Source organism: Sarcophilus harrisii, chromosome 2 (assembly GCF_902635505.1).
Source record: "Sarcophilus harrisii chromosome 2, mSarHar1.11, whole genome shotgun sequence".
NCBI lineage: Eukaryota > Metazoa > Chordata > Mammalia > Dasyuromorphia > Dasyuridae > Sarcophilus > Sarcophilus harrisii.
The window spans coordinates 433,974,206-434,001,773 of NC_045427.1; the positions used below are offsets into that span (position 1 = coordinate 433,974,206).

At 47.5% G+C, this 27,568-nt stretch overlaps 1 protein-coding gene across 1 annotated transcript; it reads right to left on the minus strand.

Moving 5' to 3' along the window:
* Positions 1-3,208: 3,208 nt before the first annotated feature.
* MYLK2 (myosin light chain kinase 2) lies at positions 3,209-27,295 on the minus strand. The gene is made up of 13 exons (XM_012553614.2): positions 27,182-27,295; positions 26,780-26,885; positions 25,125-25,527; positions 24,207-24,601; positions 19,405-19,510; positions 17,304-17,397; positions 15,463-15,572; positions 13,971-14,112; positions 12,312-12,382; positions 11,840-11,968; positions 8,461-8,613; positions 7,671-7,803; positions 3,209-5,909 (listed from the first exon to the last, which is right to left on the minus strand). Exons 2-13 carry the CDS (start codon positions 26,832-26,834, stop codon positions 5,829-5,831), a joined length of 1,872 nt encoding a protein of 623 aa, XP_012409068.1. The 5' UTR covers positions 26,835-26,885; positions 27,182-27,295; the 3' UTR covers positions 3,209-5,828.
* Between the last annotated feature and the right edge of the window lie 273 nt (positions 27,296-27,568).

Genomic DNA, 27,568 nt, shown 5'->3' on the forward strand with positions numbered 1-27,568 from the left:
GGCTTCCCCTGGCTCTGCCACACTTTGGAGGAACCAGTCCCTGTACAGCTCTGATTTCCTATTTGCCCAACTAGAAATGGAAAAGCCGGGTTGGGTTATCTCTAAGCACCCTTCCACCCTACAAGCGGAGGGCATCTCAGGGAGAGTCCAGTGCAGAGGGCAGCTAATATCTGTGCTAGGCCAGCTTGTGCCCTCAGACCTTCCCCCAGTCCCTCGGTGAGAGGCAGCAGGAAGCCAACCGTTTGGAATTTGCCTCTTCCCCCTCCCTCCTCCCCTCCCTCCTCCCTCCTCCCTCCTCCCTCCTCCCTCCTCCTGGCCGCCTGGGCTGCTTGGGGAGACTGCCCAGGGCTGGGGCCCGCTGACTCACCCGCCTTAATCAGATGGTGGGAAAGAGCCTCCTTTACCGCCACCACCCCACTTCCCCCAGGCCCCACCTCCCTGGCAGGCCGGGAGATCTGGTGAGAGTGACACTTCTGGGGTCCCTGCCAGGGCTGGGCTGCTGGCGGCTGACGCCAGTGAGGGACGGGGGGGGGGGGGCTGGGAGCGGGTCCCCCCCAAAACCTCAGCTCAGGTCCAGGAAGGGGAAGGGAGGCGGAGGAGATGAGTCCCAGAGCCCCTGGTTCCCCGCTCCCTACCCCAAATTCATGCCCTCAGCTCTAGACTGGGGGAGCCATATTATTCTACACATGGGCTCTAGTCATCTCAACCCCACCCCCCCATCATCATCCCCACTGCCATTTCCTCGGCTCTAATACTAATTCTACCCCGAGTTTCCTGGATAAATTATTTCCTCTGGTCCTCATTTACCCCCTCTGTAAAATGGGAAGAATATTTGTCCTGCCTCCCCCACAGCAGGGATATAGGTGGGAATTCAAAAGAGCTGGGGCGCAGGGAAGTCTTTTGAAAAGCACAAAGCTTTGCTAGTAGAGAAGCAGGCCCATCCTCCTCCCTTTGCCTCTTGTTTTCTAGTCTGTCAAAATGAGAAAAGTAGCAGCATGAAACTGGAGAGAGAAAGTCATTTTCCCGTCTGTGTTGGAGTCAGGAAGACCAACCTCACCTCATTTCTGAAAGAAAAAAATGACTTTCCTGTAACCTCTTGGTGCCTTTGCAATTTTCTAAAATTGTGAAATTCAGAACAGTAAAAACAACTTCCTCACCGGGAGCATCTCTCACCAGTAAAGTCACAGACCCAGACAGAGAAAAGAAGGGTCATACTTACATCACCTACTTCGGGACTTTATGAGAAACTTCACACTCTAGAAATGTACCATTATTAATTATCAGCAGCGTGATAAATTATCATCAAAATTAGCTGTGCAGCTGGGAAAATCACAGTACCTCTGGAAGCTCATTTTCTTCACCTGTAAAATTGGAATAATACCATACTATCTGCCATATAGGGTTACTGCGAGGGAAACATGCATTCCCCACGCACATGAGATAGGTGGAGGAGCATCCGGGACTGTGCTTCATGGGAGCACAGGAACAGGTGACTCCTGACTGACTAAGAGAATTTGGAGTACATCTTGCTTACCTGTGCAGGGGGCAGAAGCTGCAGATGCTTTGAGACAGGACTTCTAGGGAGGGGGCCAAGAGAAAGAAAAAAGAAATGTGAACTCTTGAATAGCTCCCAAGAGAAGCCAGCCCCATTTCGATCCTTCCCTGAAGGCTTACCCCTCTGAGATGGTCCAACATGGAACTCCCCTGGCTGAGATCACGCTCTTTCTCCTGATTTGAGCTAAGATTTTATCTGGCTTCCAGGTGAAGAGCTCATTTACTCTTGTGTGTCCTTTGGTATAATCTAATCTTTAGAAATTAAATTTCTGTTTGCTGCTTTGTTTGAAGAAGTGAGTTTACTCAGCCTTTACTAATTATGATGGTCTTTTGTGTGACCAGCATTTGATGGGAAGGAGCTAAGCTGGGAGGATAAGCCAAGAAAGCTACCCATCCCCTTGAGAGCCATCAGGGAAAGAACTTTCCTTCTGAACTCAGATTCATATTCCTAAACTAGAAATGTTTAAGAGGTGGTAGAGAGATATAATTCTAGCCTAATACCCTACTTGGGAATTGGAGGAGAGATAGCATAGTTTTGGCTCAATCCTGAATCCTCTTTTCCCTTCCCTTCAACGCCCAGCTAGACTCCTGGTATTACCAGCTTGGCTCTTCTCCTATTCTCTGCAGAGTGGATCATATCTAACCATCTCTCCTTCCCTCCTTCCCTCCCTCCCTCCCTCCTCCCCCCTCCCTCTCCCTCCTTCCCTCTTCCCTCTTTCCCTCTCTTTCCCTAATTCTTCCAGTCTCCCCCACATACACATGCACTTACACATGTGTATATATGTGTACTCATATTCACATGCATACAAATCTGTATATACATATATAAATATATGTAGATAGCCCCATGATACATGTCATATATTATAGACATGTAAGCTAATATTATCATTATTGCTCCCCAGACAGGTCAAGCACATAGCTTACACAGGATGGATGACATAAGCTCATAGGTCTCAAAGAGATCTATGAGAAACTTTCCAAGGAGGAAATGGGGGCATATATCTGCAGATAACAAGAGGGAGAAATTCTTTCCGGGGCCCTTTCCTGGGAGATGGGGAGGACAGATCACAGAATTACAGATTTTGGGTTAGAAGACATCTTAGGAATCATCTAACTCCTTTATTTTACAACTGAAGGTTACTGAAATAAATCACTTAAATCTCCATAGGTCTCAATTTCCTCATCTGTAAAACTGTATTGGAGGTTTCTGACCCTTCTGTTTTTATGGATCTGGGATCCGTGAGACCTAGAGAGCTTAAATGACTTTCCTACTATCACACAGGCAGAAAGTAGCACACGAATATTGCTCCATCACCATATCTTTTATAATTTGTAGCATGCCCTATTGCCCTACAGGAAAGGGCTCAGAGAGGGCATCCGTCCCCCTGGTTGGCTCCCGAGGCCCGAACCTTGGGCTTTTGCCTACCAGAAAACTGCACCACTCCCTGGCAAAGCCGGATGCCCCACCCCATTAACTCACTAGTCCTGGCCGGACCACCACACTCCTTTCTCTCCAGAGCAGACCCACGGCTGATCTCCCCACCCCAGCCTCCCCAAATGACTCATCCCACCCTCACTGGGTGGCGACTCCGCCTGGGTGGGGGAATAAATAGGACCAGGGGAAGAGGAAGTGGTGGAGATGATCCAAATGGCAGGTGGAGTAAAAGGCTGGATGGGAGGCCGGGGAACTCCTGGGAGCTTTAAAGTTTCCTTGATCCCTGGGGAAAATTCTCCGACCACCCACTATGATTTTGCACTAAATCCCCCTTATTCTACAAACCTTGTTAGCTGGACTTTCTCTGAAGTCAAAAAAGCTAAGAACTGACTGACTCCCATTCTTACAGACCCTACTCTCTGGGCACTGTGAGTTTAGCTAAATCACTTCCCCTTTCCTCTGACAAATGATCACAGCTGCCCTACCTTTTCTGCAGGGTCTAAAGCTCAAGGGGATAAGTCTCTTCAGCCTAGGAATCTTTGCCTTAAAGAGGAAAACATTGCCCTTCTTTCTACAATGGAAATAGCCCTAGGCTGGGGAATCAAATGACTTGGATTGCTTTTCCACGAGCAGGGTAGGGACAAATCCCTACCCCTTCATAAGCTTTAGTTTCCCCACTCTGTATGTATATGGAACCGGGGTTTTTTGCGGGGGAGAACTATAGAGTCTCTAAAATTTTAGGATAAGGGAAAGGGTCATTTTCAAGGGACAGAGAACAGAAGCTTGGGGCTAATGTGATTTGGACAATAGAGCAGCTACTCCCCAGGTCCTTGCCTGACAGAGCGGTGATGGGAAAATCTTGCCCTTTGCCCAGGCTTCCCACCATTTCCCCTCCCCATATTCAGACTGATGCTGTTCAACCTGTACATTTATTTACACGAAAGCCAGAGCTCTGAAATCTCCTCGTGGTTCTGAGGAGGTGACCCATCATCCCAGCCCTCGTCACCCCAGGCTGTCGTAATCTCATAACCATTCCAGGTGACTCCACTACAATGGTCCAGCAGTGATAAGTCACTCCCAGACCAAGCCTAGGTGGGAGGTTGGGATGCTCAGGGAGGCTGTCCTGGACACTTCTGGATGGCAAAGATGTCACCTAAAGAGCCTGCTCGTGTCACTGTGCCATCTGGGATTACACAGGAAGCAGAGACGGCAAAGGCTTCCACAGAGCAGACCAACGAGAGCTGGCTAACTCTGTTAGGAGCCTGCCGGAGAGCCCCTGCCCCCCCCCCTCCGTTTTCCCAGGTTCTCGCTGACCCGCGATGGGATGGGTGTGGGGGGGGGGGAGGAAAGAGAGAGGGAGAAGGGACACAGGGAAGGGCAGGGCTGCCCTCCGACTGAGTTCTGGCTCGCTCACACACAGAAGTTCCTGCCTGTTGGTGGTCACTGTGAAATGGTGCTTTCATTGGGGTGAGAAGGCCGGCGAGGGGCCCAGCTGGTCTGCATTAGCACTGCAGCCTCTCTGGACGCTCGCAATGTGGGGGAATCCTTTGTGGGGAGGAGGCAGGTTCCATCTCTCTCCGCCTCTGTTGGTGGCTTGGGAAGGCCGGGGGGTGGGCAGAAAACACAAAGCCCTTGTCTGTCTGCCCCCACCCTCGCCCCCCTGGCTAGGGACTCCTTCTGGGATCTGGGTCAGGGGCTTGCTTCCTTCCTTCCTTCCTTCTCTTTTGTGCAATGAGCCTTCTGGCATAATAGGAACTTTTTTCCCTGGATTTCCCCCATCCCAGCTGTAGAGCTCACCCCGCACCAGTGGCGTAGAGTCTGGGTACCCTTCATGTTAAGGAGAACTGGGAGCATTTGGGCTCCCAGGATCATAGGATTTAGAGTTGAAAGGGAACTTAGAGAACACTTAGTAAAATCCTCTCACTTACAGAGGAAGAAACTGAGGTCCAGAAGTAGTGACTTTTGAAGGTACCACAAGTAATCGGTAGCAGAACCAGAATTCGAATCCAGGTCTCATGACTCCAAATCCAGCTCTCTTTTCATTATGCCATAATGTATCCTCCTGCTTCCAAGGGCCCCTAAGTCTGACCATGAGCCATGCCCACCTCCTAACCTCAAGAATGAGCTATCAACTCCCCTAGAGGCTAAAGGGTGGGAAAAGCAACTGGGGAAGGGAGGCTACTTGGAGATGGCTTGGGATATAAGGTCCAGGTGTCAGCATGGTTTCTGGAGTGAAAACGGGATGGGGTTTTAATCAATCCTGTCACTGCTGGGCTGGGCTCCATACCCCCAGCAGAATGAGAGGGACCCTTCCAGTGCTCAGGGAGCAGGACCCAAGAGGAGAAACGAGGGCAGAATTTGGAGTCAGGAGACTTGGGTTCCAGCCTGTCTGGCCGCCGTCAGGCCCCAGGCAGTCACTGCCCCACTCTGGCCTCCCTCAGTTTCCCCTTCTGTATGGATGACTAATGATCTCTATGGTCCCTTCTTGCTTGAAATCCTATGATGCCTATGTATGAGGTGGCGACCGGTGAGGGAAGCAGGACAGGACCCAGAGGGTTGGTTGTGTGTTGGGGGCTGGGAGAGGAAGATTGTTGGGGACAGGAGGGATATGGATCTGGTCACCTTTTGGCAGGGGAGCCCCTACCCTGAGCCGGAGAACGGGTCGGCCTGGGTTATGAGGCAAGTCCACCAAACGCAAGCTCTAGTCATTGTCCTCCCGACTGTCCTTTCCTTGGGGGCCTGGCCCACTGCCCTCAGGCCCTTCCAGATGCAGGGCCCTCGGCCCCCTGAGGCTCTCCGGGTTGTTCTGATGCAGCCTCCACACAGCCCCCCGGCCTCAGACCCCCAGAGCCATCAGGGCTCCTGAGCTGGTGATCTTCTTGAAACGGTTGGCAGCACTCACGGCGATGAAATTTTTCTAGGAGAGAACAAGTGTCCAGTCAGGACATGGGCTTTCTCCCCCAAGATTCATTCAAAGGTTGAGAGCCCTTAGGAAGGGACACTTACATTTATCATATCATTGATCCACCCCATATCCATTTATCAAAATCCTTCAAGGCCCAACTCAGCTATTGCCTCTTCCAGGAAGCCTGCCCTGGTTTCTCCCAGGTAGAAGCGATTTCCCTGTCCTCACTTGCTACCCTATTGTAGGTACCTAGCATGGATCACACCCTGCCTTGTATCAAAAAGAATACTGACTCTGGAGGGAGGGGGCTTTCAGGTCAAATTCCATCTCTGCTATTTACTAATTAGGTGATTTTGTGCAAGTCCCTTTGCTCTTTGAGGTCCAGTTTTCTCTTCTGTAAAATAATAATAATAGCACCTGGAACAAATATCAAACATGAAAGACTCCCCCTCAGTGACCTTTTAGAGACAATGCAGTTCTAACAGTGCTAAGTTAAATATTTCTAAGTTCCAGTTCCACCAAAGGAATGCATATATACTTTGGTGCCCTCTAGATTTCAGCACCTTAGAACAAAGCCCTGATTGCCCTCCCTTGGTTACACTTCTGCCTAAATTTATCTTGAGGAAAATTCTTTGTAAACCCCAAACAAATGAAAAAATAGCAGTAACTTTTGTTTTTTTCAATTCTTCAGGAATTCGATCAGGTCAAATGCTACTCTGATAAAAGCCATCACAGCATCTTCACATCTTGGAGGGGTTTCATAAGGTGTTGGGCAAACCACATGGTATTCCCTGAGTGGGCGCCTCTCTGCGATCAGCTAGGCTGGTTCTCCTGGGTGGCACCCCATCTGGCACCGGGCTGTTCTCGAAGCTTTCCCAGGTGGGCAAGACCAGTCAAAGTCTGCTGCCTCTGAGCCCAGCTTTACCTGCCCGATGCCAGGAGGGCGGCACCAGGAAAAGGCTTTATTTTTGTCGCTATTTCCCTTGTTACTATGGTCCACAAGACCTCGCTTACTCCTTATGTGAAGACCCCGTTTGGAGTTGGGGTTTGGAAAATGTTTGTTAAATTGAATCAAACCACAGGCACCTACCAGGCTTGGAAAGAGAGGAAGACCAGAGTTCAAGTCCTCAGATATTTTTGGCTGCAAGAGAGACCCTTGCAAGTCATTTTACCTCTGTCTACTTCAGGTTTCTCTCTTGTAAGATGGGGATCATGAGGCTTGTGAGTGTCAAAGGAGACAATATTTGTAAAGCCTTTGGTGAATCGTGAAGCTTTATAGATGGGCCAGCTATTATTATTATTATTAGACGGCACTCAAGTCTAGTTCTGTGATCCTCTGTGATTCGAGGGGTGCGTGTCTTGCATGTAGGGGGTTTTTGTACATTAGAACATGAGTCCCTTGAGGGCAGAAACTGTGTTTTTGTCTTTCTTTTTATCCTCAGGACTCAGTCCAATGCCCGGCACATAGTAAGCACTTAATAAATAAATAAGCAGTTGTTTGACTGACTAAACTGAACCGAACCAAGTAACAAGTCTGTCACCCCAGTTAGATGTAGTAGAAAGAGAGCATCCTTTGAAATCAGAGGCCCCGGCGTTATTTCTGGCACCGTTACTTACGAGGGGACTGTGGGAAGGTCATTTGCCCCAACTAAAAAGGCGGAGGGGAGTTGGATCCGAGGAGGCTTGGGACAGCTGCGCCCCGCCCTCCGGACTGCTCCCTCCCTCTGCCGCCCTGCCCTCCCTGGTCCCATCCACCCTCTCCCACCCAAATACCTTCCAGCGCCGCTTCATCACGTATTTCTTGAGCAGGATCTGAGACTTGAGGCGGCGGTTACAGCGCTTGGCTTTCTCCGCCAGGTTGTTGAGCCAGGGGTGCGCCAGACACTGAGCCGCACTCATCCGTTCCCTAAGGAGGCAGCGGAAGGGAAGGGGGCTCATCGGAGTCCGATGCCCGCTGCCCAGCCTCTCCGGAGCCCTACTGACCCACATATCCCGGACCCCGGGGAGGGAGGGGACAAGGGGCCATTGGCTTAGCTGGACAGAGGGTTTTCACTAAAGAATCCCAGAATGCAAAGCTGGAGGGGACTTCAGGGATCATTTTCATCACAGTCTAGTGGTTCTCAAACTTTTTAGTCCCAAACTTAAAACTTTAGTCTATACTCTGAAAAATTATTGAAGTCCCCCTCCAAAGACCTTTTGTTATTGTGTAATTTGTTTACTATTTCAGAAATTACTATATTTATTTTATTTGCTGTATTAGATATTAAAATATCTTAGTATTCCTATAAAAATACTTTTGACTGCACAGATTTCCTGAAAGGTTCTTGTGGATCCCCAGGGATCTCAGGACAACACTTTGAAAACCAATGATCTAATCTAACCTCACGTCACAGCTGGGGAGATTGAAGCCCAGGTAGGGAAAGGGATTTGCACACGGCCAATAAGGAGCAGAACCAGAACCAAGCTTTGTGTGGGTGATTTAAAGCAATGAAGGGGACTGGGTCAGGGTGGGGTCACAGAGAGAAGTGTAGGGTGGGAACCATGACAGGGGCTCAAGTCTCACCGGGGGGTCTTGATAATGAGCTTGGATACAAAGTCCTTTGCCTCCTCTGAGATGGTCTCGAAGGTCTCTTCATCAAAATACCAATTGGCAGCCAGGACATTGTTGAGGGTCTCAGTGTCATCATCTCCCAGGAATGGGGAGAGGCCACTCAGCCTGCCAGGAAGGGTGGGAGGGGGAGTTTGAGTAGGAACAAAGGGTATGAGGGAAGAGAGGAGAGGGAGAAGGACAGTCAGAGCAGCATAACTTCAAATGCCTTAAGATGGAAGCTTTTCAACATGAAGACTGTCTCAAAGAGGAATAAATGACTTCACTTAGAAATCTCAGGGGTTCTTAACTTTGTGTTCTGATACCCCCACACATACAGCCTAGTAAAAAAGCTAATGGACTTCTCAGAGTCATGTTTCTAAATGCATGAAATAAAATGCATAGGATTACAAAGGAATGCAATTACACTGAACTAAAGTACTCAAAATAGTTTTTTAAAAAAGTTAACAAATGCTAGATGAAGAACCCCTGCTTTAATTGTACGTGTTTATTCTATATCAAATTATTTGCTGTCTTGAGGGAACAGGGGAGGAACAGGAGGAAGAGAGAAAAAATTTGGAACACAAAATCTTAGAAAAATGAACGTTGAAAACTATCTTAACATGTATTTGGAAAAATAAAATACTATTGGGGGGGGGGAGAGAACCTTTACCTAAGAGGTAATGAATCTCTTTTCCAATAATTGGGGTGTGACTACCAGGTCAAGGATTTGTATAGATGATTCCTATTCAGATATGAGCTAAACTAGATGGTGTCTGAAGCTCCTTCTTATTCAGATTCTGTAATTAAATCTGATGCCTCTTTAGCTTCGTCATGATTATATAATTTTTTCTAATAAACTGCAAACTAAAATCAGTTCAATGTACATAGCAGGTGCTTAATAGCTATTTGTTGAATGAATGAATGAATGAAGAAAGAGGAGGAATGAACTCTAGGATCTTGGCCCAAATTTTTTTCAGAAGAAAAGGCTGCAATTTATAGGGTTTTTGCCAACTATGCTGTCTTAAATGTCCCTACTTCCAAAAAAGAAAAAAATTGGGATGTTTTACTATGGAGTTTAGAGAAACACAGGGATAATACAGGTTGGCAGTAAAGAGGAGCCCCATAGTGAGGCAAGTTCAGAAAAGGTAGTGAGAAATAAAAAAAAAAGGGGGGGGGGAACGGGATCCATCAAAATAATACACACTCTGACTTCAGCAATGTAGACAGAAATGACAAATTAAACAAAATTAAATGCTGTGACACAGCAATGACCACTGTTAACCTCAAAGAAGAGCTAGAAGAATTTGTTTTCCTCCCTTCTTTGCAGGCTTGTCTCACAGACTTGTTACAGGAAGAAAAAGACTTAAAATGCAATGGAAATGTGAGTTTGTAATGTATGTTTGTAATATCAGATCTGGTTAATGTGTTAGTTTTGCTGAATTTTTTTTTCTTTTTTCTCTTTTTAAATTCTTTGTTATAAGAAAAGGCTCCCTGGGAGTGAAGAGGATACATTGGAAAATGTAAGTGATATAAGAACAAAGGATGCCAATTTTTAAAAAACAGAGAGCCCAGATCCTCTATCAATGCAAATTGAACCTAAGGAGCCAGTGACTGTTTCACATTCATACAGATAAGACATATTAGAGGGAAGACTTGAATTCAGGTCTATCCTGACTCTGAAGCTGTATCTCTGGCTACTATAGCATGCTACCTCATACATCATACATCATCGTCTGTTATTAATTGGAATAATAGATGGATAGCCCCCAAAATGAACAGATTACTCAATATGAAATCAGGAAGAACTGAGTTCAAATTCCACCTCAGATACTTACTTGCTAAGCAAATGACTTAACCTGTGACTTCTTCAATTTCCTCATCTCTAAAATGAAGTTAATAATACCACCTACTTCTCAGAGTTGTGAGAACAAAATGAGGTGGTATTTGTAAAATAGTATTTTTAAAATCTTAAATCTTCTAGGTCTGGGGCTGAAATCAAGAGACTCATCGTACTGAGTTCAAATCTGTTCTGAGAAATTTACTAGCTATGTGACCCTGAATAAGTCACTGAACCAACATTGTTTGCCTCAGTTTCCTCATGGCAAACCATTCCAAGAAAACCCCAAATGGGGTCACAAAGAGTCAAGACTGAAACGACTGAACAACAACAAACCTTAAAGCACTATATTAATACTAACTTATTGCTAGATGGCACTTTGGTATTTTTCAAAGCAGCTTCTCATCTGTTATTTCATTCTGCCACTGGAAGGGAAGCATTATCATCCCCATTTTAGAGACGGGAAATCTCAGGCCCACAAAAGGGAATAGACTTGCCTGCAGTCACCCAGCAAGTCAGCAGTGGGGTTGGGACTCACACAGGAAGAATTCTTTCTGATGTCCCAGCTGCCTCTGAGCCCTGGAGAGGGACTGCCTGTCCCAGCCTGCCCAGAAGACATCTGATCCTCTGCTCGACGGCAGCAGGAAGCACCCTGTGGTGTGAAGGCTTATTCTTCCTCTAGTCCTAGATGCTTCCCTGGAAGTTCACAAGCTCCTGTTCCTTTTCTCAACCTCCAGCATCCGGGACTAGAATACTGGGCTCTAAATTCTGCCCCTTTGAGACTGATAATTCACCTCTGGATCTCAAAGAAATTATTTCCTCTCTTGAAAGTCTGATTTATTTTTCCTTCCCTTTCCCTCTCTCTCTCCTTTACTAACCTCAAGAAGGTGAGCAAATAAAATAACCTTAATGAAAAATAAGCGATTGCATTTTAAGTCCTTTTCTTCTGTAACAAGCCTAAAATATTTAATGATCCAATCTTGCTTAGAAATGGGAATTATGATTAACGATGATAGAGATCTGTCTGGTTTGAGATTCAGATCAGAGAGGTAAAGGATACTGGAAATCCCAGAAAGGAAATTGACTTCCCCAATGCTTCTTGGCAACTGTTTTTCAACCTGTCACCTTAGAGAATTACCGTGAGGCACTGAGAGTTTGGGTCAAACAGCCAGCAGGTGTCAGAGGTGGGACTCTTCCTGACTCAAAGGCCAGTTTTCGAGCTATCCACCTCTCTGTAAGCTATTATTGCCTCCATTGGGCACTTGGAGAGCCCTGGCTCAGAAAGGGGGCCTTCTGACTCCCAGGGTTTGGAGAGAGCTGGAAAGGGCGATCCCCCAGCCCACATCCCTCATTTCCCAGAGGGGAAGGCCCAGCACACACAAGGGGGGGTGAGGAATAAAAGTGGCCGGCAAAGTATCCCTGCTGACTCCCTGCCCAGCACCCTGGACACAGCCAGCCAGGCCCCAATCTCCTTTCCGCCCCTTCTCCCCGGGTTTCAGGAAAGGCCCAGCTCACAGCATGTAGGTGATCACGCCCATACTCCACATGTCCGTTTTGTCGGATATTTGGTCGTAATTCACCACCTCTGGAGACAGGAACTCAGGGGTCCCAAAGTTGACTTTGAGCTTCTCATTGGGATTGTACCTGGAGTGAGAAGGGGAGGGGGAGCGCAGCTTGGGCCCGGGGGTCAGTGGATGGGTGTGGGCTGTTCCCGCCTTGCTCCCCCTCCCGCCTGTCCCTGTGTATCCCAGACCCAGGGGCGGGAAGCCCAAGCACAGGGCATGCTGGTGTTCTCAAACTCCTGGCCAAACCCCTGGGAAGACTGCAGACCGCAAACCGGGACACTCCTCTTCCGCTGGCCTGCCCTCCCCTCCCCACCCGAGCAGGAGGTCACAGGGCTGGGGAAAAGTGGCTCTTCCCTACCCCACCCTCCACCCTTGGGGGTGGGGGGAGGGACAGGAAAGGGTCGGGAGGAGGGGAGGGGTACCTCCGTGCCAGGCCAAAGTCGATGATCTTCACCATGTGTCCCGTGGTGCTGACACACAATATGTTCTCAGGCTGCAGAGACAGGACAAGGCCCCCACACCCACACAGCCCCTCAGACCCAGAGGCTCCTATTTCTGCCCTGGCCAGGAGGCCTGTCCTGATTACACCACCTGCCACCCCACTCCCCAAATAATCTCAAGGTACTTCCTGGGGGAAGGCCCTCCCCACTCCTTCAGCTCTCCAAATTTTCTTCAAGGCTCCAAGCCATAAGCTTTTAATACTAGTCCTGACGCTCACTTACATGACCCTGGTCCCCACTCCGGGCCTTTTTTCCCATTTCTAAAGTGAGGTGGATGGACTCCAGCCTATGTTCTAATATTCTGTTAAAGCCCCCAGCTCTGCCAATCCATGGACTAGCTTTCTACTAGACCTCCCACACCTCCAAGTTCTGATATTCTATTTTCCAAGCATACCCCCCTGACATTCTATTTTTAAGGTCCCTCTCAGCTCTGCCAATCTAGCTTCTAACATTCTATGATCTAACTTCTGTTCTAACACTCTGGTAGCCCTCCTTCCCCTCCCAGTTCTGACATTCTATTTGTTTAAGGACCTCTGGCTCTGCCATTCCATATGGCAAGGTCTTTCCCAGCTCTGTCAATCTTGTGCTAACTTTCTAAAATCCTACTAGGCCCCCCTTGTACCTCAAGTTCTGACGTTCTGTTTTCTAAGGATCAATTCCCATTCTGAGGTTCCATGGTCTAAGGTCCCCCCCAGCTCTCACATGCAATGGTTCAACATTGTGTTCTACTAGACCTCCCCCACTCCAAGTTATGACGTTCTGTTTTCTAAGGATCATCTCCCACTCTGACCTTCTGCGTTCCAGCATCCCTCCTCACATTCCGAACCTTGCCACTGTCTGAATGTCCCTCCGGGGAGGGGGCAGGGCATCTCTCCCCCATTAACTCTTTGTAACTCGCACCCAAGAGGTATTTGGTGACGACAAACCAGCAGAAAGAGTGATATTGGGGCAGTTTGTCTCCATTCAGGCCCATCCCCCCGAGGCACCCTCTGTCAGGTACCCAGCACCATTTTCCAGCTATTAGTCTGGGCCCCCCCACCCCCGGCCAGTCTATCCTGCTCTGACAGTATTCTGGGCTTGGACCTCTCTCCCTGTTTCCTCAAATCAAGATCTGTTCCCAGCAAAAGTTCTGATAAATTCCGGTGTTAATAATAAGGATAAAATTCTAATGGTGCAAGATTCTGCCACTGGCGCAGGACAGGGGATACGTGATTTTCCCAGTACCCCTCTAACTATGAGCTAGTCCATTTTGTCTCCCCTACTAGACTATGATAATTATTATTCATACTTTGAATGCTGTAGATATTAATATTTATAAAGGGCTTTCCTCATTCAATCTATAAAGCAGGGAGTGCAAGCATTATTATTCCCATTTTAGAGATACCTAAAGTAAGGCTGGAAAACTCCCAGAAGGCAGGGCTTCTCTCCCCCATGTAAGTTCTACAAGCTCAGGACAATGCTCCAGCCAAGTGGGGTCCATAGGACACTCCATGCCTGACTATTCCAGGTGTCAGCCATCCCATACCCCTCCTTCCCTGTCCCACTGACCCAAGCTCAGGCTGGCTCTGGCACTCCAGGTACCTTGAGGTCTAAGTGAAGGACTCTCATTTTGTGCATAAAGAGGATCCCCTCACAGATTTGCCTGACGAACACCATGGTATCCACCTCCGTCAGCTGGTAGTCCTCATCCACAATTCTCTCGAACAGCTCTCCGCCCTCCACACTGGGTGTATAAGATACCACCATGACCCCAGTGTCCAGCCACCCTCTCTTCCCACCCAGCCCCATCCAATAATAATCATCACCGAAGCTGACATTTCTATTACTGAATTCCTCACACAGCTCTGTGAAGTTTATTAGCATGAAGAATTATCAGTCCCATTTTACATATGGGGAAACTGAGGCTCAGGTTAAGACTGTGACTTGCCCAGGACCACTTGGCCAAAGAGCAAATAGTTTTGCCCAACATCCAAGGCCCTCTACAATCTGGCCGCACCCCACCTTTCTGGCTCCAGACAGTATTACCCATAGCTGCTATACTCTGCCCACTCTCTCAGGGTCCCAATCTGGCAGTGCCCTCCCTTTCACCCAAATCTTGATGCAATCTTTGGTGCTTCTTTCTCCTTAACTTCTGCTATCCAGTCAATCTGTCAGTTTTGTGTCTGAATTCTCTCCTCATCTATCCTCTGTACCTCCTGTCACTCCTGTTACATGGACCCTCATCATCATCTGCCTAGATTCTTCCTATTTCCACATTTCCCCCCTTTCAATCTATCTTTTATCCTTTTGCCAGAAAACTCTTCCCTGTGTATTAATCTGTCTGGTCCCACTCCTATTCAAAAACTCTGGTGACTCCTTATCATCAGTCAAAATTTATAGTCCTTTTCTTGACATTCAAGGCCCTCAATTATCTGGCAACACTTTACCCTTCTAGTCCTATATTCACTGCTCTCTCCAAGCCGGACCTCTCCCCAGACAGCTTATATTGACAAATACCTTTGATCAGATATTATTTTCTATACCTGGAATGTTCCCCCAACTTGTTTCTTGTGCTTGTTGGAACCCCATGGGTTGGAATCCCAAGGCTCTACTCTTCCAGGAAATCTTCCCTAATACTTTTCTGATCTCCCAAAGTATTTTATTTGCCTCACTCATGTATATATGAAAATTATATTGTATATAATAGCAAATGTGTCTGTATTTTTGCCCCCATCTCCCACTTCCACTAGAAGGTGAGCTCTATGAGGGGCAGAGATCCTATCTCATCTAAACTTTGTGACTTCCCCAGAACAGAGCACATGGCCCTACAGATGTTTCCTGAACAAATGGTTGCTGATATGGTAAACCAGAAGTTGAACCCAAATCTTCTGAGTCAAATGCAGAACACTTCCTCCTACTCCTCACTGGCTGGATGTGTGATTGGCAGGATTGACTGTCCTAGGGTGGGTCTAGGACTAGGGGTCTATAGTTCTTCAGAGAAGGCCAAAGTGGAGATCAGTTTGAAGGCTCAGGTGTAAGTGGAGCTCCTCAATCTTTCAGAGAATGCCTGCCCTACCCATAATTGTTCACTCACAACTCCATGAAGAGGATGATCTCATGTGAGGTCTCAATGGCAGCATAGAGCTGGATAAGATTATGGTGGTTTAGCTGGTTCATCACCTCGATTTCCAACAGTGCCATCTCCTGCATTCCAGAAACAGTCAAAGAAATTATCAATTATATCACTCACCACCACCAACATCATCACAAGACACTCCCCCCCATATTTGTTATTATCATTGTGATTATTTCTATCATCACCAGCACAACTTCCATCTTAGTCCCTATATTCACCAGCATCATCAATATTTTAAATAACTTTTTATTTTTCCAAATACATGCAAAGACAATTTTCAGCATTCACCTTTGCAAAATCTTATGTTCCAAATATATTCCCTCTGATATAGATTAAACATATACAATTCTGCTAAATATATTTCCATATTCATCATACCATCATCAAAATTGCAACAGTATCACCATCACCTCCAACACTACCATTAACACCATCATCATTATCACTACCAGTCACTATATTGATCGCCATTAACTCTGCAGCAGTCTCACCATCATGAGCATTATCATGACCACCATCACCACCCTCATCCTTATCAACACCACCATCACCACCATCTTTATCATGATCACCATCATCATTATCCCCACCCCCATCCCCATCATCATTATCCCCATCCCCATCACCACCATCATCATTATCCCCAACACCATCACCATCATTAGCATCATCATTATCCCCATCATCATCCCCATAACCACCATCATCATTATCTCCATCTCCATCACCACCACCATCATCATCCCCATAACCACCATCATCATTATCTCCATCCCCATCACCACCATCATCATTCTCCAATCATCATTATCCCCATCCCTATCACCACCATCATTATCCCCATCACCATCACCACCACCATCATTATCACCATCACCACCACCATCATTAGCCCCATCCCCATCCCCACCATCATCATTATCTCCATTACCATCCCCAACATCATCATTATTCCCATCCCCATCCCCACCATCATCATTATCCCCATCACCATCACTACCACCATCATTATCCCCATCACCATCCCATCATCATCATCTCCATTTCCATCCCCACCATCATCATTATCCTCATCACCATCACTAATAAATAAAGAGAATATAGCCATCACCTTCACCACCCTCATCATTATCACCACTTCCATTGTCAATGTCATTATCACTATTATTATCATGTTCACCTTCATGACCACCAAACCTTAAACAAATGCTTCACTGCTTGAAGATCTGTGCTAGGTGCTGGAATTATATAGGCTAGGTTTCTGCCTAGGACAGAGATAAGGGGCAGAGAAAGGGCCCTCAAACCACCCTAGTTGGATCAAGTGAAAGTCTAGGCAGGGGTCCTCAAACTTTTTAAATAGGGGGCCAGTTCACTGTCCCTCAGACTGCTGGAGGGCCGGACTATAGTAAAAATAAAAACTTTGCTTTGTGGGCCTTTAAATAAAGAAACTTCATAGCCCTGGGTGAGGGGGATAAATGTCCTCAGCTGCCGCATCTGGCCTGCGGGGTATAGTTTGAGGACCCCTGGGACTCTAGAGTTTGATCAGCCAGAGGTCTCCCTAAGTAGGGAGAAAGTAGAAGGTCTGTAGTTTGGGTATTCCCTCCTCAGAGCTCTTTATTTATAGTCATCTGAAGGGGAGAGAAACTATAGAAAGGACATGTGTGATAGAAGGATAGAAGTGTGAAAGACAGTATCCCCAAAGAACTATGTTCTTCCTAGAGTCAGTCTGCCAGAGCCCCATTCACTCCCAAAAGACAGGAAGATAAACAAGATCCACCTGCTGCCCCAATAGAACTCACCTTGTCTTTTGGACTTTGCTTCTTGATGATCTTTGCAGCCAATTTGAGGCCTGTGGCTTTCTCTGTACATGTGCAAACTTCTCCAAATTTCCCCCTAGAGAAAGGAGGAGTTAAACAGGGTACAATATGCCCAAGAATGACTGGACCCCAACCCAGTTGGATCACTGTTCCTACCCACTCCCAGGGGAGGAAGATAACTGGACTAGATTCTAGCCCTGACTCTGGATGACCTCTGACATTGTCCTTCTTCTTAATGAGTCTCATTTTCTTATCTGTCCAACTTTTCATGACCCAATTAGGCTTTTTTTGGCAAAAAATACTGAAGCAGTTTAGCCATTTCCCTCTTCAGCTCATTTGACAGATGAGGAAACTGAGGCAAACAGCTAGTAAGTGTTGGAGACCAGTTTTGAACTCAGAAAAATGAGCCTTCTTGACTCCAGGCCTAGCACTTTATCCACTGAATGACCTGGTTGTCCCTTTCTCATCTATAAAATTGTAGTGACCGAGTGGACTTGCCATGAGGATCCAATGATAAAACAGATAAATTAAGTAGACTTGAGGAATAATCAAAGAACCCCTCAGATTTTTCTCAGATTTTGGACTTCCCCAAGGGAAGTCTAAAAAATCAAAGCCTAGAAGAACCAGAAAATTTCTGGTTTTGTATGCATGTTGTGTGTGTTTGCATGTATGTGTGTGTACAAAAAAAACATCAAAATGCTACACAAACACACCCACCATTTAAGCTGGGTCACCCCCATATTCTGTGACCTGGACAGTAAGAGGCAATTTGAGCTAAATCAGAGCTGTCCAAGATCAGGCATAATAATAGCTAATGTTAATCTGTTTGCTTTACTCAGGGTTATGCTAGTAAATGTTTAATAATTAGTTCCTAAAAAAAATGCATATACAAAGCACACATTTAAGTTCAATCTTCATTAGCATTTTCTCCATTACTTTCTTTTTAAAAAATATTTTACTTTATTAAAGCTTTTTTTTTTTTAACAAAACATATGCATGGGTAATTTTTTCAACATTGACCCTTGCAAAACCTTTTGCTCTAAATTTCCCCTTCCTTCCCCCACCCCCTCCCCTAGATGGTAGATAGCCCAATACATGTTAAATCTCTCCATTACTTTCTTAAGTCTAGAGGGACAACAAAGCAATAAATTGATAAAAACAATAAACCACTTATAAGTTTGCCAGTTTCAGAGGTGTAAATGCTCACCTGAGCCAGTGGAGTTGGTTTCAGCATACCTCAGATTTAAAGTCTACAAAACATTTATGTATTCCCTAGTTTGAGCTTCACAAAACTCTTGGGAGGGAAGCACTGTTATTATCCCATTTTTGCTGATGAGGAAGCTGAATTAAAGAGAATAAATGGCTTGCTCAGGTCCCACAGCCAGTAAGTGTGGCAGAGTTTGAATCCAGATTTTTCCAGTATTCTTTTCCACTCCTTCTGAAAATATTTCACTACTACCTTGCTTAAGGGGTGCCTCCCCCAAGTTCACCTTTCTCTGCCTCCTATAAAACAGGACAGATGTGGTGAATCCCTGAAACTCCCTCTAGCTTCTCTTGTTGGCCCTATTACCGCTCTCCTCTTTTTCAAATCACCTGGTATAATGCTTTTCTGTGTACATGTTGGATCTCTACAGTAGAATATAATCCCCTTGAGGGCAAGAACTGCTTCATTTTTGTCTTTATATCACCAGTGCTTGGCAAAATGCCTTGCACATAAGAGGTACTTAATAAATGCTTGGTTGAAATCAAAATTGATTGAATTCAATTCAATACAGTCTGATGGAATTTAATTCATGCAGCATTTATTAAACGCCTTCTATGTATGAGGCTCTTTGCCAGGCAAGTTGCATCCACTTGGGTTCATCTATGCTAATGGTGGGCAGGTAGGGATCTCCAGCCTCTATTTCCTCTCCTTGCCTCCTCCTCCCCCTCCAGACCAGGGACCTGCTTTGATCCCCGGTACCTAGCATCCATGCTTAATAGATCTCATGGAATTGAATTGCTTGCCCTCTCTCCCCTTTCTTCTGCACCCAAACCAGTCTGGCATAGGCTCTGCACGCATGGCCTCAGTCCAGCTTCTTACCCTCCCAGTTGGTGCTGGGAATTGATGGTGAATTCGCTGCTCACATTTGTGGTCCTGAGCTCCACAATGCGGTGGGGGAAAGGAGCAGGAGGAGGGGGGCAGTCATCTGAGAACAAATAAAACATACATTCATTAAGGCTTTAATTACTGACTTCTGTCATTCTTATTATTCCTGGTACATAGCACAGTGCCTGGCTCCAGAGAGGCATTTAATCAATGTTTGTCATGGATTAAGATTTATTGAGTGCCAAATATGGACCAGGTTAAGCCGACAGAATCTGAATCAGTTCTGGGACAGCGGCAGGACTATCCTACTACCGGGCAGCTAGGTGACTCAGTGGGTAGAGCACTGCTCTGAAGTCAGGAAGACCTGAGTTCAAATCCAGCTTCAGACACCTAACACTTACTAGCTTTGTGACTCTTCTCAAGTCACTTAAGCCCAATGAAAGGAAGAAATAAGGAAAGATACCACCACAACTGACCCATCCATTTCTGTCTTTTCCTCCTCTCCCCCCCCCCAATTCAGGGGGCTCTCCAATGCTATACTTAACTATCAGCTCACTAGTCCCTGGGAAAACTGGGGAGCAAGCATTACTGGCTGATAATGTGGGAAGCATTGTAATGGAAGGATTACTGGAGTGGTTTGGCTCTTTCCCTCTCCAGCTCATTTTACAGATGAGGAAATTGAGGCAAACAGAATCACACAGTCAGCAAGTGTCTAAGACCAGATTTGAACCCTGAGAAATGAGCCTTCTTGACTTCAGGCCTGGCACTTTACTGAGTGACCTGGTTGCCCCTTTCCTCATCTATAAACTATAATGACTGATGGGACTGACACTCAGTTTGTTAGCAGTCAGAAGGCTGGTTTCGCATCCTGACTTGAACTGAGTGCACGAACCACAGGGATGTGGGCTGAGAATGAGAGTGCCTGCCATTGGAGGATCATAGAATTTAGTCCTTGAGGTTTTGAATCCTAGTCCTGCTACCATGTGATCCTTTCTCTGTAAAATAAGGGAGCTGAATCAGCTGTCTTTTTATGTTTCCTTATAGTCCAGAACCCCTCAGAGCCTCAGGAACAACTCCTAGTTCCCCCAGCCACGCTACCACAGCATCAAATGTCCAAAGCAGGGGTCTCCTGGGACCAGGAACCTCCCCTTCCTGAAGACATTCTTCCTACATGGTCTTATTCTTGGAAGCAGGGGCCTAAGACTAAAACATATTGGTTGTGAGAGGGTGAGGCAGCAAGATGGCAGACATAGCATCTGACTACTATCATAACAGATGCGAGTTCAAATCCTTCATCAGATACTTGCACAAGTCACATAATCTTTTTCAGCCTTCCTTTCCTCATTAGTGATATAGGGATGATAATAGCACCTACCTCCAGGTCTGGGCATTGGAAATTTTAAAGTCCTAAAAACATGTTACTTACTTTTATGACCAAGTTCGAATCCAGTCTCAAACATTTCCTAGCTGTGTAACCCTGAGTGAGGCACTTAACCTCAGTTTCTTCATCTGTAAATTGGGGATAATAGTAACACATAGGGTTATGATGCTCAAATGAGAAAATAATTGTGCTTAGCACAGTGTCTGGCACGTGGTAAGTGCTATATAAATATTAGTTATTATTATTATTTTGGAGAAACAGAAGGGGAAGAAATCCTGAGACTCCGAGGAGTCATGTTTGCCACAGACAGAGGTTGCCACCTAGTGCCAAATTCCAGGAATAAGCAGCCTTTGCTCAAGGCTGAAAGTAAATGGATTGGATTTGCGGGAGCAATGGGGTGCTTTCTGTGGGGGAGATTAAGTGATATGCCCATGGTCACACAGTTTGTGTGTGTCACAAGCAGGATTCAACCTCAGTCCTTCTGACTCCAGAAGCAGTCCTCTATATAGAATGCCTATTCAGCTGCTTCTTTCCTAACAGAATATTAGAGCTGAATGTGATTTTAAGATGTGCCAGAATAGAACCAGAATCATTTGGTCTGTGAAAATATGTTTTAAAAAGTTGCGCATGTTTAACCTATATTGGATTACTTGCTATTTAGGGGAGGAGGGAAGGAGAAAAAATTGAAACACAAGGTTTTGCAAGGATGAATGTTGAAAACTACTTTGCATGTATTTTGGGGGAAAAAAGCTATTATTAAAAATAACTTTTAAAATTTTTAAAGAAATCATTTAGTCTGTCTCCCTTAGTTAGGAATCGCTATACCCATTATAGCTTTTCTGGGGTTCCCAGACCTAAAGAATTTCCATCAAATCCACTTGTAGCAATGTAGCCCAAGACTGCGTAGAGCCTCCCCCCCTTCACTGAGCTCCTGGAGTATCTTTCTCTGTGTCCCAGATATTAGTATTGAGATCTATCTCCCCAGCCCCGACTACACTACGTCCCTCAAGGCAGGGACTGAGGTCTATTTAAAAATGTATGCCTTGATTAAAGTAAGAAATGCACTGGGCATTTCATCTAGAGTTCTCCTGACTTTGTAAGTCACAAATCCTTCACTTTTGCAGCTTTCTCACAGTTTGTCATTTCTGTAGCTACAAACTAAGAATCTCGGTCATGAATATCTGGAGATCGACAAGACCTCATATCCTTATCCAGAGACTACCACTCCCAACCTGTCACTTCAGTTGAACAATCTGGACACCTTCCATTTGAATGAAAAACCCAAAATCCCAACTTCTCTCATCCGTTTCTGGAAATTAGCTATTTTAATTTCTTTCAACTAAACCTAGAATCTAACAATCCCAATTCCCTTTACTTTTATCAAGAACCTAAGAATCTATCCCAACTCCTCTCATATGTATCTAGAACCTAACAATCTCATCAATATCTAGAATTTTAGCCAGTTGTGTCTAGAACCTAAGAATCCCTCTTATCTCTATCTGAAATACAATAATCCCAACTCTTCTTATCAGTATCTAAAATTTAAGCCCTCAAAGTTGTTTTTCTAACCTTCTTATCTGTATCTAGAATCTAATCATTCCTATTCGTTTTATCAACATATAGAATTTAAGCCCTTCCAGTTGGGGGGAACCTAACAATCTCAACTCCTTTCATTAGTTATTTAGAATCAAACAACCCAAATCTTCTCATCTCTACTTATAATTTAACCCCTTACTTTTGTGTTTAGAACTCACCCATTCCACCTTCTCAGATTTATCTCTAGAACCTTAGAAATCCAAACTCCTCACAGCTATATCTAGAACCCAACAATGAAATGTTAAGGACCCCGCCTAACTGTGAGGGGCAGGTAGGTTCTCTGAGAGCCTCCATAGCTGTGGATCATAGCATCTGAAGGAGCTGCAGGGCAGCCTTTACTGACGCAGGTGTTCCTTGTGGACTGGGAATGAGATAAATTGGAGGCAGAGAGAAGAGGAGAGAGGTCAGAGAATGCACCTGCCTCTCAGTCTCCTTGTATCGTTATCATCCTCTCCCACGAAGGGATCCGTTCTGCTGGTCAGAATCAGATCCCCAGCAGCCACTGGCAGGTGGCTCCTGTAATGATGAAACTCCCCTCATATCGGAATATATTGAAAAGAACAATAGATTTGGAATCGGAGAATTGGATTCAAATTCTCACCCTGCTATTCACTATCCATGTGGCCTAGAGAGTATTTAACTAGGTAGGCTTCCATTTCCATATGTGGGAAACAGGAGGATAAGAGAGGCGATCCTTTCCAGCTCCCTGTGATCCTTATCCCAGTGCTTCTCATCTGTATCCAGAACCTAATGACCGCAGTCATCACGTCTGGGCCTCCCTGGGCCGCACAATTAGCACGATGCCTGACACACTGCAGACGCTTAATACATACTTAGCGACTGATCCAGTATCTAAATCATTATCTTTTTGATTGTCATAAATGGGGCAGCCAGATGGCCCCTTGAACAGAGCACCGGACCTGGACTCGCAAGAGTTCAGATTCAGCCCCAGCCTTCCTAGCTGTCACTTCCTACAAGTCACTTGGGTTTTACAGATAGTAAAATGAGAGTAAAATGAGAGAACTAGCACTTGCCTCCATGGGTTCTTGTGAGCTTCAAATGAGATCATATTTGTAAGCACTTAGCACAGCCTGGCACATTGTAAGTGTGACATAAATATTAGTTATAATTGTTGTTGTTATTCCTAACACTCCTATATGAAGGCTGAGAAGGGAGCGTCCTCATTTAACATGAAGAAAAACTTTGCTGAAACACGATATAAATGCGCCGTATAATTATTTTTGTTCTGTTCGCAAACCTGCGTCCTTCCTTTAAAAAACAAAATTAAAGAAAGCAAAAATCTCCCCTTTGGTCTGAGAGGGATCTCAAAGCATCTTTCATGCTGCATAATCTTCTGCCTGGCGGGGTAGGAGAAAAGGCACAGACATGGGGAAACGGGACTCTGGGGCAGAAACCAGAGCTGAGCTCAGACTTCTGCCCCTGGGCCTGAGGCCTGCCGGCCCTCTCCAGTGACCCCGTCAGCTCCCATGTCAGGGCTCAGTGTCCCTGCCTCAAGCCCTCTCCTTGGCCAGGAAGGGAATCCTGTCCGGGAGCCTGAGCTGAGTGAGCAAAGGTCAGGCCCCAGCTTGTCCCCACGCCGGGTGTGGGGGGAGATAGGGCTGGCAGTGTCTTTTCGGAGTCTAAGGTTACCACCCTGGGGGCCATTCAGGCTGGGCCTTGTTGCTGCTTGGCACAAGGCCCTGGTTCCCTGGGTCCTTGGGGAGGTGACAGACCCCCCTTGAGTTGGGGAGGAGAGCGCCAGAATCGGGGAGCTGTGGTCCCAAGGCCCCGCTGAACCCCACCTCATCCCCAAACCTACCCAGAATCTCAAAGTTGTCCTCTTGGTTGGCACTGGGACAGGCTGCCTTCTCTGTCACCTCTTTTTCCAAGGGAACAGCCTGGAACACGATCCCTTCTGGGTCGTCCCCTTCTCCTTTAGCCAGGCTGCTGCCCTGCTGGGCCTGGGGAGGACTAGCTGGGCTGGGCTGGGCCTGGGATCTCTCTCCTTCCAGGCCCTGAGTCTTCTCCAAAGGCTTCTCCTTCTGGCTCCCTGCCTGGGGCTCCGCTACCTTCTTCCCTCCCTCTGCAAGCTTGCTGGAAGCTCCTGGGATGGAGCTGGCTTGTCCAGGGATGGCTTCCGAGACCTGAGAACCCTGCTTTCCAATGAGAGCTTTCTCTACTTCCTCCAGGCTCTTCTCCATCATTTTCTCAGAGCTGGAAAAGAGGGAGAGAGCAGATCTGAGAACCATTGATCCCCTCAGTGGTCAGGGCTCCCCATTCCCCAACCTCCTCAGAGACCCAAGTAGGGCCCCTGTTCACAGGGAAGGTTGCCGGAGAGACGACTCCACCATCAAATCAACTGCAAGGTCAGAGGGTAGGGGGTGAAGGGTATAGGTGTCTGGGAAAGCACAAACCCAGCGTCCAGAGGGCTGATGGGCGACATTTCTCAGAATAAGGAAGGCTAAGAATGGCACCCAGAGAAGGAGACAAAAGGAGTCATTTTTACAAGCTGCTAGTCTAATAAATGCCTTCTTAGAGCCGATAGGAACTTCAGAGAGATAGGTAGAGCAAGCCTTCCTCATCTTGCAGAGAAGAAAACTAAAGGCCCAGAGAAGGAAAATAACACAAGCTGGTAACAGAAGTCAGATGCAGAAGCCAGGTTTTCCTGCTTTCACCGCCATTGGCTCCAAAGACTTAGAGCGAAAAGCCCTGAGTGCCGGGACAGGCAAACACTTACCTCTGCAGAACAGCAGGGCAGCTAGGGCTGTGCAAGAAAGGGGGCGGTGCCCGCTGAGGGTCTGCTTTGCCTGCTGGCTTCTTTTCTCCTTTGGTCTGTTCTCCTGCCCCTTGGCCACCCTTGTTGTCCTGCCCGGTCTCAGACCCCTTGGTGCCAGCCTCTGGTTTCTTCCCCGATGATTCCACCAGTGGGGACTCCTGGGGCAGGGCAGCCATTGGTCCGGCACTTCCCTCAGCTGCTGGGGACACTTCCCCGAGCCCTCCATCCGGGTGGGCCACCCCACCAGCAGCAGTCGCGCACTCCTCGGGGGGGCCTGGGCTGCCAGGCAGGGGCTGACCCGGAGGCACGGCTCCTTTCTCCTGGACAAGAGAAGCCTCGTCAGCCCTGCCTTTGGGGGCATTATCTGCAAGTGAGAAGGTGATGTTAAATGGGGCATCCCCCAGCTCCACCTAAGTCAATGTGCTGGAGTTCCCTGGCCCTGCCCTGGTCTTCTTAATGCTCCCTCCAGTGACAATAATAACATTTCCATAGCTCTAACAACGGATTGGGCAAGGAGAGGCTCCCCAACCCTTCCCTTTTGCAGAGGACTAAGGGTCAGAGCATCTTAGGCTGTTAGAGCTGGGAGGAAGCTTCATTATCATCTACTATACTTCTGTCACTTTGCAAAATAGGAAACTGAGACCCAAAAAGAGGAAGGAGTCTGCCCATGGTCGCACACCTCCCGCCCTGAGAAGTGAACACAGACCCTTCCTGACTCCAAGCGGAGCCCTCTTTCCCCATGGCTTATTGTCAGAGCCCACGTTCCTGCCCTTCCAGACTTCAGGGAGTCTCGGGCTCCCCTCCATCCGTGGTGGGCAGCTAGAGAGCGCCCACAACCTCTACCCGTATGGGAGATGCTCCCATCCTCCTCCCTGGGCGACTGACTGCGAGACCCACCCGTAGCCTGCCTGCCCCTTTCCAGGAATGCTCAGAACCGGATCCTCCACACGGAGCGACTGTGAATCATTTCAAGAAGGGGAGTGGAAATACGCCAGGGTTTTCCCAGTGCCCAGACCCTGACTCCCTGCCTGACCAGGACCCTGGGGAGCACTCCCTGCCTGACCGGGACCCTGGGGAGCACTTCCCAGCTCTCTTGAGAGACCCGTGCCATGATGGAAGAAGTGCTGGGTTTGGAGACTAAGGAGCTGGCTTAAAATTCTGATCTTGCCTCCCTCTGAGGAAAGTCACTTCCTGTCTTTGGGCCCCCATTTCTTTGGTCTATAAAATAAGGGGCTTGAATTTGGCATCAGTCAATCCACAAGAATTAATCGCGTGCTTTCTGTAGTCCAAGCCCTGGACTAAGAGCTGGAGATGCAGAGAAAGGCAAACACAGCCCTGAGTTCAAGGAGCTTCCATTCTGATAAGGAGACCCAGTCTCTTCTCCCTCACCCCGGCCCAGAGCGCGTCCCTTCTGGCTCTGCCTCTGATCCAGGGACACAAGCAGAGGAGAGCAGGAAATACCCAGCTTAGGGACCAGCTCACAGAGAAGGCTTCTAGCCCAGAGGGGAGCCCGGAGGGCAGGGTCCTGCCTTCAGCCCTCCCCTCACTGGCTCTCTCAGCAGGACACTTTCCCACCCCTATGCCACCCCCACCCCCCGCAATCTCAGCCCCTGTACCCGCTTCTGGGCTTGGAGGTCCCGGCTCTGCTGCTCCTTTGCCTGTAGTTGCCATGAGAGAGGCTGGTCCTTCTGCTTGTCTGCCTCTAGTCTGTCCGACTGTTGCCTGCAGAGAGAGAAGGGGAGGGAAGAGGAGGAGAGGTTTCGGTGCAGGAAGGGAAAGGACAGAAGGGAACAGGAGGCAAGCTAGGGGAGTTCCTGACCAATGGGTCCTAGCAGGGGCCTGAGGGGTGGGAGGGAAGGGGGGAAAGTGGTTCTGAGGCATGGGGCGGGGGCTTGGGAACCCAGCCCTGACGGGGGGAGTCGAGTGGGCTGCAGACTGATTATGGATGGCCCTCATATCAGAAGGTGTAGAGGGGTAAGGAAGTAGGGGACAGGGTGAGAGGAGGGGAGGGGGGTTACCCAGTGGCCAGGCCAGGATCAGGCAGAGACGTGCGGCTGCCGGAGCGGGTGCTGCCCTATAACGAGTGCAACAGAGCTGGGGAGGCAGCAGAGGAGGAGGAGGTAGAAGAGGAGGAGGAGGAGGAGGTGCAGGACGAGAAGGATCCCTTACACGGGGGCCATGCAGCTATGAGCCCAGCAAGCTTCGACTTTCGGGCCACCTGTTCCTCTTGGCCCAGGTTCAGAGGACACGCCATTCTTCCCACGGCCACCCTGCCGGCCAGCAGGGGCTCAGGCTTGGGGGAACCGGGGCAGGGAAACAAACAGAAGCAGATGAGAGAGGAGAGAGGGAGGAAGCAGTCACTTACCCAATCAGCCAGGCGTCTGTACCCCTGGACGTCTTAGCCA

Coding starts and splice junctions, on each gene's coding strand:
- MYLK2 (XM_012553614.2), bottom strand. CDS start 26,834: ATGGCAACTACAGGCAAAGGAGCAGCAGAGCCGGGACCTCCAAGCCCA. Junction 25,528..26,779: donor ACCTCCAAGCCCAGAAGCGG/GTACAGGGGCTG, acceptor TCTCACTTGCAG/ATAATGCCCCCAAAGGCAGG. Junction 15,573..17,303: donor AGCAAAGTCCAAAAGACAAG/GTGAGTTCTATT, acceptor TCTGGAATGCAG/GAGATGGCACTGTTGGAAAT.